General features: G+C 45.1%; 1 protein-coding gene across 1 annotated transcript; it reads right to left on the reverse strand.

The window, feature by feature from the left end:
- Positions 1-11,242: 11,242 nt before the first annotated feature.
- LOC147725597 (olfactory receptor class A-like protein 1) lies at positions 11,243-12,514 on the reverse strand. The gene has a single exon (XM_086964555.1). The coding sequence runs from the start codon at positions 12,472-12,474 to the stop codon at positions 11,491-11,493; it is 984 nt and encodes a 327-aa protein (XP_086820681.1). The 5' UTR covers positions 12,475-12,514; the 3' UTR covers positions 11,243-11,490.
- Between the last annotated feature and the right edge of the window lie 301 nt (positions 12,515-12,815).

Below are 12,815 nucleotides of genomic sequence, written 5' to 3' on the forward strand. Positions count from 1 at the left end.
TACTCAGTCGCCTTGATTATTGTAACGCCCTGCTCCTGGAGTCTCCAGTTACGATCCTGGATCGACTTCAGCGAATCCAATCTGCCGCCGCCAAGCTGGCTCTTGGCTGGACGAGGAGGGCCTCAGCCACAGCTGCTCTGGCAGAGCTCCACTGGCTGCCCCTGAAACAAAGAGTGGCATTCAAGTCCCTCTGCATTGTCTTCAAGGCTCTGCATGGACTTGGACCCAAACCTCTGCAAGCCCTGTTCCAATGGTACACACCTGCGAGAAACCTACGTTCTTCTTCTGCTTGCCTGGTAAAGGTACCCAGATTTAACAGAACTAGAACAGGGGGCCGATCGTTCAGCGTAGCCGCGGCCAAGCTTTGGAACACCCTACCCACTGACATACGTCAGACTCCACAGCTTCTCCCTTTTAGGAGACGCATTAAAACTTGGCTCTTCCCCAAATAAATTGTCAGCCCAACTATTCTCCCGGTCTACCGTCACCAGAGTATTTTCCAGCGCCAGGAAGCCTGCAAGGTGTCAGTTCGCGCTTTACAAATTCTCTAAATAAATAAAAATAAATAAATATGATGCTTTTTATTTCTGCTCATCACAGCAAGAAAAAAACTGGCAGTACCAGAAAAAATAAAAATAATCTCCACACCCTGGGAGAAAACTCCCAAGGTGTTGGGGTAATTCGTTTTTTTAAAAAGAAATATCCTGCTTTGAGGGTTTGTTTCTATAATATCAAGAAAGTTTAGTGCACGGCTTCCTGAAAGATGGTGGTGGCATGCTAAACATCCATTACCTTCAGAGGAGGCACCATCATCGCAGTACCTCTGCAAGTACAGAGATCACAGCAGGGCAGGCAGTCACATCTAAATAAGGCAGTGGTAGTCCTTACGGGTGGTGGATGTGATGGATCACAAAACTTTGGAAGATGGCGTGCCTACCAGCAAACCTTGAATCAGGACTTCAAAGGGCTTCCCTAGTTTCCCTAGGACATCAACATTTCATGGATTTTGTAAAATGCTATTTTTTGCATTTGGAATTCATTGTCTTTTTTGCTCAATTTTGTAAATTAAATTTCAGTCTTGTCTTTGTGTCACATGTTTCCATCTTTGATGAGGTCAGTGCACTTGCTTGCCTGATTCATTTATGGACAAGCTGCCAGCTCTTTAATGTGTTATTGTAGTCTCAGCAAAAGTGCTGTGAAAAATCCTAGGGGATTCCATTTTGTCCAGAGTGGGCACTACATTCTGTACCACAGGGGCACAACTTGGTTATTATGCTCAAGCATAATGTGTGTCTTACTTATGTATTTGACCTACAGGGATTAAAACTAGCTACACGTCAATTTGGTATTTTCTAAATTGGGCTCTCTTGACAAAGATAATTTCTAACACTAAAGTGCCCTCTCATCATGCAGACCCAATACCACTTAACACGCGAAACACATAGGGGCATCTCTACCTCCCTACTGGCTGAAATCGTCAATACATCATTATAAGAGTCTGTTGTAGAAAAAGAAGATCATTTCTATCTTGAAATGCATGTAGTTTATTCAGGCACTAATGCTGTGACATTTTTAGACCAGGTGGTGCAGCCAGTTCCAAGGTAAACAAGAAAGGAATTCCATGGCACACTCATGGAACTTTATTGCATAGTAAACGTTCCCGGCATGTATTTATAACAGAGTCCCTAAAACAAAGCTAAGAAACACCCATCCTAAAACTAAGCTAAGAAACACCCACCCTGATGAATACAAAGTTGATCACTTATACCTAAACACCGTTGGCCCAGTAACACCCCTCCCTTATTTAACCACAGCCATCGAGAGCTGTGTTGCCTTGCAGTGTTGGATGCGGGTCAGACGGCGGCGCTTGTACTATTAGATCTTAGCGCCGCCTTTGACACCATCTCACACCGTATTCTTCTGCATCGCCTGGAGGAGATTGGCATCGGTGGGCTTGCTCTGCAGTGGTTCCGCTCCTTCCTCGACAATCGCTCTTTTTGCGTGGCCATCCCACCTCACCAGTCCAAATTCCATCCTCTGGGCATGGGGGTTCCGCAGGGATCCTCGCTGAGTCCCACGTTATTCAATCTATACGTGAGACCGTTGGCTGATGTCGTCAAGCAGTGGGGCATGACTATGGTCTCATATGCCGACGACACTCAGCTAGCGGTCACTATCAGTGGGGATGCTGAGCGGGATGTCCCTAGGTTCCAGAGTGGACTGAGGGCGGTGGCCAGCTGGATGAATGCCAACTGTCTCCAGCTCAACGCAAAAAAGACGGAAATCATGATTGTCGGTAAGAGAGCGGAACTCTGGGGGGACAGGTGGTGGCCTCCGGAACTTGGGCCATCTCCGACTCTGGCTACGGAATTAAGAAACCTGGGAGTCTGGCTGGACCCCACCCTCAGCTTTGTCGGCCACACAAAGAGAACTGCGGCCTGCTGCTTTGGTGTTCTTCGGGGCTTAAGACCTGTCCTCAAATTCTTTGATGCCCCGACCAGGCAGCTGGTGATTCAGGCGACGGTGATGTCCCGGCTTGACTATGCCAGCTCTCTCCTGGTGGGGGCCAACCAGGCAGAAATCACTCGCCTGCAGCGCGTTCAAAATGCTGCAGCCAGAGCGGTAGTTGGCCTGCCCAGGTTCTGCTCCGTTTCTAACACCCTACGCTCATTGCACTGGCTGCCGGTCAAGATGAGAATTCACTTCAAGGTCTTATGTTTGGCCTTCAAAATCTTGAAAGGTTCTGCTCCCCAGATCCTTACCAACCTCTTGTCTTTGTATGTCCCGACACGCTCTCTTAGATCCTTGGGCCAAGCTCTCGCTGTGGTCCCCCGGTTCAAGCTCAGCCGAGCTGGGGGCCGTTCTTTTCGTGTGAGAGCTGCGGCTCTCTGGAACTCCCTTCCGGTAGAGATCCGAATGTTGGAGGACCTCCTGCTCTTCCGTAAGGCCATTAAAACCTTCTTATTTTAATTCTTGCTCCCGCAGCTGTTCCCCTTTTCTGTCTTTGAATTTAGCGGTGTTGTCTTCTACCTTGTCGTGCGCCAGGACGCTCCTTTGCTGGAGCATCTGTGCGCATTATAAGTGCCCATAACATAACATAACATAACAACCTAATTGTCACATTCGCCACAGTGGTCTACTGGACACTTTCCAATCAGGATTTAGGGAAGGCTGCAGCACAGGGGCAGTCATGCTGCCAATTGTGAGTAGTGCATGTCACATCCTAGATGACAGAGATTCATGCCTTCTCATCCTTGTACACCCCACCACAGCATTCAATACAGTAAATCACCCCATCCTCATATAGCTGGTTTCTCCCCTCCCTCAAAGACTGAAACCAATGAAAGAAAATCATCAACTCCCCATGGGAACCCTCCACTACACAGCAAGGTGTTCCACAGGACTCAAGTATTCTCCCCAACACTTTTCAGCCTGTGGTTTGAACTCCTTGGCTCTATCCTCAGCCCTTCCTGCAGCTATTCCCATTTCTATTCTGACAACATCCAGCTGTACCTCAACATTCTTCTCCCTGGAATGAATCATATCTCTATCCTAGAAGATATCCAATCCTGGATGACAATACAACACCTCAAAGTGAACCCCATCAAAACAGAATTTCTCCTTATCTCACCTCCCCAGAGTTCCACCCCAGTTCAGTCATGACTTGACTCACTTATTGGCCTAAACTGAAAGCCTGGTTCATTCACAGCACAATGTTCCCTGTCATTACCCTGGTAAAAAAAACTCAACATGCCAGCCCACTTAAACAAACAAGCAAGAAATGCAAGCCATCAACTAAGAATCTTGAGGGGTATTAAACATTACGGGCATGATTACGATGGCGGTTGGACGGCGGGGAAATGGAACGCGCGACATGTATTCAGCACTGGGTGGGCGTAGTTCGCGAAGTAGCGCTGCGCGAAGCTACGCGAAGTGCACTTCGCACTACGCGAACTTCACGTAGCACTACGCGAGCTGCGTAGTAGCATGTTCGCACTGTGCAAGATGTGTTTTCAATGATTGCACAGTGCAGACAAGCATCCGGCACTGTGCAATCATTGAAAATGGCACCTTGCACAGTGCGAGCTGTAGTTTTCTGCTGCTCGAGTAGATTATTACTCAAGCTGCAGCTTTCTCAACGTGAACTGGTAGTTTCTCATTGAGAGCGGTCGCGAGCATGCACAACCACTCACAATGAGAAACCTTACCTGCCCGCGCTGAGAATCTCGCTGGCATGTCATTTTTCTTGCTTGCGGTCGCGAACATGACGTTCAGGACCGCGAACAAGGAAAAAATGAGCACTGCACTACTCGTGTTCGCACTGTGCTACGTGCAGCTCGCGTAGTGCGAAGTTGCTCAAACTTCGCAAACTCTGCGAGCATAGCGTAGTGCTTCGCCCAGGGTTATTCAGCAGTTCCACCTTCCAAATTACGATGCGACTGCTGGAGGTTTGCCTCCGTGAGAACGGGGCTTAGAGATCTGCACTGGCTCCCCGTGAGACAACGTGCACAATCCAAGGCTCTTTGCACAGTCTTCAAGGCCCTCATGGGTATTGGTCCTGCCTTTCTGAAACAAGACATTCAATGCAATGTTCCAAGAAGAAGCCTGCGCTCCTCGGAAGCAAAACAAGTGGTCATTCCTTGCTGCAAAAAAGCCAGTTGGGGTGGTAGGAGCGTTCGCCACTGTGCCACAAAGGCCTGGAACAGCTTGCCTTGGCTCCTCAGAAACTCGACCGAGCTCCTCCCCTACAGGAAGGGTCTAAAGACCTGGCTCTTTACATAAACAGCTCCTTTGTTATCTTTCCAGGCAGGCAGTGCTCAGCGCCAGGACACCCTAGGGTAACAGAGCGCTTTAGAAGTCTCAGTAACATTAACATGTAGGCTGTCCGAAAAATGCCTTTTTCCATTGCGCCTTGTCCTGCAGCCAGGAAAGGATCGCGCACAAGCCGGCAATGAAAAAAAGGCATTTTGTAAACATCCATGTACCGTTTGCAAGGGAGGGGGGATGGAGCGGAGCGGAGCTCCACTGACTTTGAAAAATACTCCGCCAGCTCTGCCCACCCTTAATTTCGACAAAAGTAATAATAATAATCCGCATTTGTAAAGCGCACAATCACCCGTAGGGGTCTCTAGGCACTGGGGGCCTTCGGGAAAAAGCAAGCTATTGCCCAGAGTCACATGGTGCTGGGCTAATCTGCCGCCGGTGCCGGGGATCGAACCGTTATCCCCAGAGTCCATAACGGAATTAGTCACCCTGGCCGCAGCGCCACACCTCTAAGTGCAACTAAAGTACTCCCACCTCTAGCAGCCACAACAACAGTGCACAACACACTGGAACACACTGGAACTCCACTGGAGGTATTGGAAGCTGGTGCAATCACATTTGAAGTGCACGCCATTAATTATATAATCTGGTTTAGAAATAAGGAAGCTGAATCACAAAGGAAAGGGTAACTTTAATAGCGACTGATATTTGCAGTGTGTAGAAATACCGAAAAGCACTACCTAAAAAGAAGCAAACACTGACAAAGTCAATAGGCCTGGCTTCATTGTGTGAACGCATTCAAACACAAACATTCCTAAAAATTGTTCTCATGTGTTGCATGCAAAAATGCTGTTTTATCACTTTATAGCTAGCCCTATTGCGTATATCAGGGCTTGGAAAAGTAACAATTGAGCATTGCTTTCTGTAAAGAATGTGACCGTGTAGTGCTTAGGTGTACTGTTATGTCTTGCAGAAAGCTGACCTGTCAAGCCGGACATAATATGGTATTATTGTTTAAGATTTCCGTAAAATGTAGTTTTTTCATAAACAGATTATAATAACATTAAAAACATATCAAATCTTGTTCTTGTTGTTCCGTTATGGGACCGTGCCCCTCTCTTCATTTACAGCCAAAAAGGTCAAACCCCCTAGAGCCGATGAACAGCTGTGCCCAGCATGTGGGGCTTCGAAGGAGACTTTAGAACACATATTGTTTTTCTGTTCTCAACTAGTAAGCAGTGTTGGATTTTACCACTTTGTCAGAATTTTGGGATCAGAGCGCACAGGCTTGCCATAAAGATATTAAAAATCAACTTTAGTTAACATTATTTAACCGGTTTATTTTTTGCACTCTCCCGTTACTTGCTGGCTATCTCGAAAACTAGGGCTGAACCCAGCGTTTCAAACGGTTAAATATCTGGTGCTACTGCGTTGAGGTGTGCAAATGCAACAAAATGTGCATTCTTAACGTTTTTTTTTGTTGTTTTGAAACCCTTTTCTCTGTACATATGATAGTTTTAAGGTCGTTTTTAGGTACATTTGTTTTTCTAATATGTATTTATTGAATTTTAATTATTAATGTTTTATCATTGGCTATTTGTGTGCTTGTTATGGCCTCGAGCTGAAATAAAAGGTTTCATACCATGTCCTAGACATCCCCATTGGCTGCGAAGAGCTTGCTCACGGAGCAATGCAATGAGGTTATCCAATGCATTGCAGGCTAACTTACCCTGAGAAGATCGAAAAGACAAAACCAAGAAGTCCGCCGGGTGTTTCTCTAAAAAAGAACTATGGGGTCTATTACAACGGCACATGAAACCGCCCGCCATAGGTGCGGCGGTCCCGCCATTCAAATTAGGATGTGCATGCCACACTGGCGGGCGCATCCCGCATTTTTTACATTGTAGCGGGCGGTGCTGTAAGCAGCACCTGCCGAAATATAAAAAATGCATGTCGTGCATTTGCATGCACACAATGACAGGCGCCACGCGGTGCCTGCCACCTTGTGCATGCAAATGCAGGGGGGTAGCACCCTCCACCCCCCAACACCCTTGCAAGTCGACCGGCGGATAAGCGGCGGGCGGTCTTTCTGTCCGCCGCAACCCCTCAGCCATACTAATATGGGAGGGGTCAATCAGACATGGATGGCGGGCGGATCACCCCCGCTGGGCCTGCAGTGATTACCACCAGCCCAGCAGGGGCGATCCGCCTGCCATCGTAATAGACCCCTTAATGATAAGAGAAAATCTGTTAAAGCTTAGGAATGCGTACCCTGACAAAAGCCCTCATCGCTTAAACTTCAAACTCTACAAAATAACTGTAAAAAATACAAAAAAAACTAATTTTTTTAGTTTAATGGCACATTCTTCAGAAAAAGTGCAATAAGGAGCTTTTTGATATCATGAAACAGACCTCTACGCTTGGAATGTTGACAACAACGCAAATGAAAACAGTGAAAAATCCTCCAGTTTCTTTGATAGTGAAGTAAAAAAGACTGAACTTTCTTAATCAACAAAGGATGGCATAATTTGAAGTGCCCCTTCCTGGACATCTGAGGACGAGCAGGCATCTTTTAAAGAGGTTACTCAATCTAACCTGATAATCACCATCATACGTCTCAGAGCAGCCACACATTTTTCTGATGCTATTCAAGCTTCTCTTCGTAAGAAGATCAGCCCTTCCTTCACTCCTTACGTCAATGACTTGGTTAATACCCCTGTGGGGTCAAGCAAGAAATCCCTTTGGGACACCTTTTTGTAGAGACACAACGTTCAACAAACAATAAATACAGGAACAAGTAAATAAACACAATACTGTACTCATGAGGCAAAACACAAATGAAATTATGAAAAATCCTGAACAATTTATTACACAGTGCAATGTTAAAACATAATAATTCAACAATAATTCAAATGACGGGGAAGAGCATTGAAAGAAAGGAAACATTGAATTCCTATAAGTAAAGAAGGCGGTGTAGACAGAAAATGAAATTCAGCAAAAACGTCAGAATTATTTTCTAAACCCTATAGTACACAATCCTCCTTTTATCATGCAACGAGTTTCGGTGGATCATATGGTCAGACCACCTTCATCAGGCTTATACATAGTTTCTTCCCCAAAAAATTCAGAAAACGAGAAAAATTATCTTTTAAAAAAACACATTCTTGTGGTTTCAATTTTGTTTTTGTTTTTTTCTTAAATTACAACACTATCAATTCCAATTATTAAAAAACATTGTAATACCTCTGTGGTACAAAAAGGTTGTACTTCTCAATATTGAGCCGCGGAATAATGTGGTGCAAGAATAATGAGGGTGGAATATGATGGGAGAAACTATGAAATGTAAGTCCCCATGAGGAAGTATGAATTTACTATTCCTAACCCAACATCTACATGCCTTGAAGATATATATACCAATAAGGTGCATTGAATTTATGATCCAATTTCCGCTCTTTCATGCCCTCTTCATCCATGACACTGATAGACTACAGGCACACTTGTCCAAATTCTAAACATGTTTACATCTAACATTCCGGGATAGTGACGTGTGTTTTCAATGTTGTAACACTGCAGCAGCTCACTAATATTACTGCAAATAATCTCTGTCACACCCTCCCATTTCTTATATGTGAGGTCCTATTTTGATCTAAAATAAGTATGTTATTAATGTTGTATGAATAATAAACAAAACATTTATTTGCAAAATGTCTGTAATGGGCTCTCACACATTACTCACATTAAAATAAACTAAATGGAAACGGTATTTTAGACAATATGTTTAAGAAGTATTCAAGGTAATTAGGGCAAGACCCTGCAGAACAGAGATGACTCTATGAGGGGGGCAAAGGCTGGGTCCCTGGGACAGGGCCTACTTTGCCCATGCATTAAAACATCCCTGCACAGCCTGCAGAAAGTGTTGCCTGGTTGTATAAATGAAAGGACAAGTCGTGGCTACAAAGATGTGGCATATCAAGGAATCTTAAGTAACTTTTGTCTTCTGTCTAATCTTCCCTTTCTTGTCAATGCCCTGGAAGGCTGAACGGCTACTGAAACAATTCATAGCTTAAAGTATCCCTTTGGAACAATTTGCAGTCGAGTTTCAGATCTTTTTTCAGAGATGGATTCAGCCCTGGGACTGCTGTGCTGTCAGTAGTCGAAGATGCTTCATGAATGGTCACTTGATCAATAAAATCCTTGCCTCCTTTTCCTTCTAGCTTTTCATCCTGCCTGTGATACAGATGCTCATTCCTCTCTTGGAGGCCATCACTCCCTCTAAGCCCTCTCCTTTTCTACAGTGTGTTCCACAAGGCTCTCACCTACCACCCACTCTCTTCAGTCTGTTGGTGGAACTCCTCAATTCTCTCCTGAATCACTCACATATACGCTTCGAAGCTTGACTACGGCATCTACTTTCTGATTCGGGCATCCTTAAAATCCACCCTGGACCACTCATGGCAGCTTTTCACGCAAGAGCGGGGCGTGTTTGGGTGAAAACCTGAATATCTCCATCCATCACACCAGTTTATGCCCCTTCCAGGTGGCTTCTAATCGAGGCCAGAGGGTTAACTAACCTCCCCTTATTGTGCAGCAATTCCCTCTGACGCTGTGGACCACCTAACTTAGAAACGCTAAATTTTCGTCCAGGAGTTTCATAAAATCTAGAACATTAAAGCTATCTTTTTCAGGGTTCCACCCACAAACATGGCACATCATCGCTGTTATGAGTGGAAAAATATTTAAATACATGCCTTTTCTACACCTTTTTCGCTTTCGACCTATTATTAGCTGTTTCGCACTGACTCTGATTTTTTATTTTGACCTGCAATTATTGCTTTTTTTGTACAGATGTGGGCGTTCCCTAACTGTTTAAAATATGTTTGCCTGAGCTGGTGTTCTATCAAGTTAAACATTTTAACTTGATAGAACACCAGCTCAGGTAAACATATTTTAAAATATTGTAACAGTGCACATGGTATATTTCACTGTATGTTTTCGCATTCCATGTAAGGCATTCTGCCGCAATAGTGGTTTAGTTCGTGCTGTAGAAAACCACAAATAAATGCCTAAATATCATGGAAGCACAAACCATGCGGCAGATGAACAGACCATAGAACTAATTCCGTGGCATCGAACTGATGCCGTATAATTCCACTCCAGACTCTTGCAAAAGGCTCTCCAAATACACATCGACCACACACCTTGCAGTGTTTTTTCATTTATTGTGCACAGATTGTGGCCAATTGTCTTTCTTCAACAAATTGTGCCCTGAGGAGCTTTGTCATCATAGGTAAATCTGCAGGTGGAGCGAACACCTTCACACCATTCATTCATTCAGCAGGTGTCGAAAGCTCTCGGATTCAGCAAGCACATTCCCAGCAAGAACCTTATCACAGGCAAATGAACTGAATGAATGAAAGCGGTGGGACATTGGGATATTTGTGCTGGACACAGCTCTTAAACCTTCCCTTCGCGAAGCGTGTGCATTTATCGCTCAAATCATGTCAACGACCATTAGTAAAGCAGCCACAGGATTTGTAAGGCAAAACAGCAGAATGAATCAGCACTACAGTCAGTGGTACTCATTTTATCAACCTTGAAAGAACAAAAGTCTGAGTCAGCACCACTGGGGTTGGAACTCCTGAGTGAGATGTCTGTGTAGATAATCTCAGTTTTAAAAGGTTACTCTATAAAACATTTAGCTATCGGTTTTTCCTCTGATCTTTTCTGTTTTTTGAATGAAATATTTTCATTAGTCACATTAGCTCACTGTGTTCTCTGCGTTTGAATGAATTATGATATTAGGTCATAACGTAGCTGGGTTCATATGTACAGTAATTGCCAATAAATGTATTTTGACAGTGCTACCTGGAAGAGAAGGCCAATCTTCAGACTTCAATAATAGCCAGTGTGACCCAGAGCTATGTCTGAAGGAATGCCCTTCTTCAGCCTACTCAGAAAAAGCACAGGACAGTTTCTGCATTTAGGGGGAGATCAGTGTTTATTAAAAGTGAGATATGAAATATTCCTCAAAGCCCTTAAAAAGTCGGCACATTGTTGCCTAAGACCTCATTAAGCTTGATTTATTAACAGTGATGATGGTTTATATTCTGGTATGGTAAATATAAGCGCACTGGGTCCTGGGCACGCTATCTCTTTTACATTGTTCTTAGCGTAAACAAACCGAAAACCATGCTTTATATGTCCTTCAATACCTTCACAGAAAATTGACTGGTGCCCCAGGGGTGCCGTGTAAAGCACAAGTACTTTCATCGTGGCTAATGGAATGTACAGAACAAATCTAGTTGCCACAATCAGAAAATATAGAGTGATACATAGGGGGCTGGGTCCAGGTTCCATGGGTTACCTTCCGGTATTCATAGAGGTCATCGCAGGACGGACAAGACTCGGTCGCCACTGACATCATGGGCCTCCCTGCATTAAAAACTAACAGTGTTTCGATTATGTCCCACGTGTAAATTTACATGTCAAATAAAGGCATAAAAATTGGGAACGAGGCTGGGACCCGCCCAACTCACCTCTTGTCCTACTGGACAAGATCCCAGAGACTCATGAACTTTTGATCTCTACCCACAAAAATCTGGTTTCAACTCATGACCTTGTGGAAAAATGTCAAACAGTTTAGCTGTCCTGCCTCCACTGAAGTACGGTAAGGCGTTTGTAAAACCACCGATTTAGATACCCGTTGAGCGCACTGGTTGTCAATTTTCAGGTTTGACCCTTGTGAATACTCAGCACCGGCGTCGGTTTCCTATCTTTGCCACAGCAGCGTGCCTTCCCCAGGTAGTCCTTCACCTTCCTGTAGCCGAAGATCATGACACAGGCACTCGCTGAGTAATAGATAGATGAAAAGATGCCATATGTGCTGTTGAGCCAACTATTTTCCATCTCTCCCTGTATAAATCCAGAGATGATTGCAATCCAGATGATATCACTGGAGATCCAGCAAACTATGTAGATGGAGAGGAGGGAGAGCAGGACTTTGGTGGCCTGCACTGAATGTCTGTTCCAGCTGCTCGCGGCGGTGTGCGCGGCCTGCATGCTCCTGACCTGCCTCCGGTGCTTGCAGATCAGGTTGACAGTGAAGACGTTGAGAACAGTCACAATGATTATCGAGAGGAAGTCGATGGTGACCGATGTGTATGTGATGAACTTAATGATGACGCTGGCAGACTTGCCCAAACAGTTGGCGCTTGTCAAGTAGACAATGGTGTTGTTGTGCTTATTCACAGCACTGGTGCTGTACTGGAGGTAAGGGATGTGAAGGAAGATGCTGAACACCCAACACCCGGCCAGGGTCCAGTTGACGTACAAACCCTGGTGCCGGTGGATGAACTTTGACCAGCGGTGATTGGGCCGCTGGATCTTGATCAGGTGAATCAAGCTGAGGTTCTCCACCGAGCAGATGCTGACCATCCTCAGCGTGTGGTAGGTGTAGAGGAGAATCTGGCAGCCCAGCTCCTCGAAGACCTTGGTGCGGAACAGAAGGAGCAGCCCGGGGATCTCCTTGTAACAACAGAGCAGCAGGTTGACGATTGCCATGTTCACAATGATCCTGTCCAGAGGCTGAAGGACCTTGTGCTTGATGGCGTTGCTGATGAAAGCGAAGAGGACAATCAGGTTGCCTGTGGTTCCAAAGATGGCGCAACAGTAGATGACGACAGCAGAGATGCCCGTGGGGCTTGCTATCATTTTCAAAGTTGCTTTGAAGTGCTTCCTCTAATTGCTTCCTTAATTCTCCAATTGGTTCCTCTGCTGGCCGCCTGCTCTTTATTCGTCTCTGCTGCAGCACCATCTCATGACAGCTTCAAACAGCGACCGAATGGACGGAGTTATCCGGTCTGCTAGGTTTTGTTCTAGCTCAATTTTAATCGACTAACAGTGCTTTTATACCCTGGTACGGTGCAGGAAACGAGCCTGCTTCCTTTGTTTGCATAGCCATGGTAACCCTATGCCAACAAGATACGATGCTGTAATGTGGATCAAGGAATGACTAACAGGAAATATGGGAAGACGACGAATAGAAACTCCAT

Source organism: Lissotriton vulgaris, chromosome 3_2 (genome assembly GCF_964263255.1).
Source record: "Lissotriton vulgaris chromosome 3_2, aLisVul1.2, whole genome shotgun sequence".
In the NCBI taxonomy this organism is placed as follows: Eukaryota; Metazoa; Chordata; class Amphibia; order Caudata; family Salamandridae; genus Lissotriton; species Lissotriton vulgaris.

Bases quoted from the DNA above. Each gene is read 5' to 3' on its own strand.
- LOC147725597 (XM_086964555.1), bottom strand. From the start codon at position 12,474: ATGATAGCAAGCCCCACGGGCATCTCTGCTGTCGTCATCTACTGTTGC.